We start from the raw sequence: 1,758 nt of genomic DNA, 5'->3' as shown, positions 1-1,758 counted from the left end.
GTAATAGTAGTAGTAGTAATAGTAGTAGTACTACAGTAATAGTAGAAGTAGTAACAGTGGTAATAGTAGTAGTAATATTAGTAGAAACGGAGTAGTAAAAGTAGTAGTAGTAGCAATATTAGTAGTAACAGAGTAGTAAAACTAGTAATAGTACTAGAGTAATGGTCATAGTGGTAGTAGTAGCAGCAGCAGCTGTAGTAGTAGTGCAGTAGTAATATTAGTAGTACTACTAGATTAGTAGTAGTAGCAGTAGTAGTGGAGTAGTAATTTTAGTAGTACTACAGTAGTAATAGTCTTAGAGTGTGCATGAACACTCACATAATCTTTAGAAGTCAAAGAGTTGTTTACCGCAGCAGCAATCCACTTTTTGGCCCAACTCAAATTAGCAATTGGCTCATCAGTTCAGTCAGAATTAAACTCTACTTTTTCAAACTGAGGTTGTTCAAAGAGCTGTCTAAAACAGGTAAGATATTACCTGTTCAAAATATTTTCAAAGAACACAACTGAAAAAAATCTGAACTATTCTTTAAGACAGTGGTTCTAAAAGTTGGGGTTGGGACCCCACAGAGGGCAATGAAACGCCAAGTTGGGGGTCTTAAAATCTACAAAAAACTTAAATGACTGCTAATGGGATATCTATCCATATCTATTAGATAAAGGCAGTCGTCACGAATTAATAACGTGGCTGTTGTTTAAATGGATTTTTGTGACGTTTGTACACTTCAACCATTTTTTTTTTTAATTTTTGCATTTACTCTTTAATTATACAGGTAGTCTCAATGAGCCACGAGAACTCAACCAGCAACAGTTGGGGTCACAAGTCTTTACAACTTGTATTATGTTGGTAAAAAGGTTTGGGAGCCGCTGCTTTAAGAGTCCCAGTAAGACCCTGATCAGTGACCTGCATGAAAAAGCCGGTGACCAGCGCTCGGCGGATGCTGAGGTAATAGTCTCGGCTGCAGAAGTCCGTGCTCCTCCTCGGCAAGTTGAACCGGTCCATGATCCTCGACAGCTGCTGCCGAACGTTGTCCGCAGACATCAGCGAGCGGTAGTTGACAAAGTTATCGTAGCACCACTGAGTGGAATCGTGGTCTGTGCGAGACACAGGAGTAACGAAGGGTTAATGTTGAATTGATTTACAATACTAGTTCCAATATAATTGGGAAGTTGTGTAAAAGGTAAATAAAAACAGAATACTGAATTGCAAACCTCATAACCATATTTTATTCACAATGGAACAAAGTAAACATGTCAAAAGTTGTAATTAGGAAAGTTACATATTTTGGAAAAATGCGGTAATTTTAAAAACTGTGGCAGCAACACATCTAATAACAGATGGGACCTCACGATCTCTCCTTTTAATAAATGTCTGTGTACATCTAGGAGTTGATGAGACCAGTTTGAAGTTTTTGAAAAGGAATGTTGTCCCATCATTATCTGATGTAGGATTCTAGCTGTTCAACAGTCCTGGGTCTTCTTTGACGCCGGAGGGCCTGACCGTCACGGGGATCCAATGTTGACTTTCAGCCGTGTCCTTTGAGCACAGAGATTTCTCCAGAAATTTCTCCAGTAATTTCTGGAGAAAGTAGTAGTAATTTCTTGAGAAATTTCTGGAGAAAGTCTTAGTAATTTCTGGAGTAATTTCTGGAGAAATTAGTAGTAATTTCTGGAGAAAGTAGTAGTAATTTCTGGAGAAAGTAGTAGTAATTTGTGGAGAAAGTAGTAGTAATTTCTGGAGAAAGTAGTAGTAATTTCTTG

At 38.0% G+C, this 1,758-nt stretch overlaps 1 protein-coding gene across 1 annotated transcript in view; it reads right to left on the bottom strand.

Annotated features, from left to right (window-relative positions):
• Positions 1 to 1,758, bottom strand: part of dhx15 (DEAH (Asp-Glu-Ala-His) box helicase 15) — a 67,926-nt gene that overhangs the window by 3,737 nt on the left and 62,431 nt on the right. The window contains exon 12 of the mRNA XM_037675898.1: positions 902 to 1,092. Coding sequence (XP_037531826.1) covers positions 902 to 1,092 — 191 coding nt within the window. The remainder of the gene's footprint in view (positions 1 to 901; positions 1,093 to 1,758) is intronic.

The sequence above is a fragment of the Nematolebias whitei genome, chromosome 1, assembly GCF_014905685.2.
Source record: "Nematolebias whitei isolate Nwh7 chromosome 1, NemWhi1, whole genome shotgun sequence".
Classification (NCBI taxonomy): Eukaryota; Metazoa; Chordata; class Actinopteri; order Cyprinodontiformes; family Rivulidae; genus Nematolebias; species Nematolebias whitei.
Note: the sequence above shows the minus strand (reverse complement) of the source record. Positions and strands in the feature narration are given on the sequence as shown.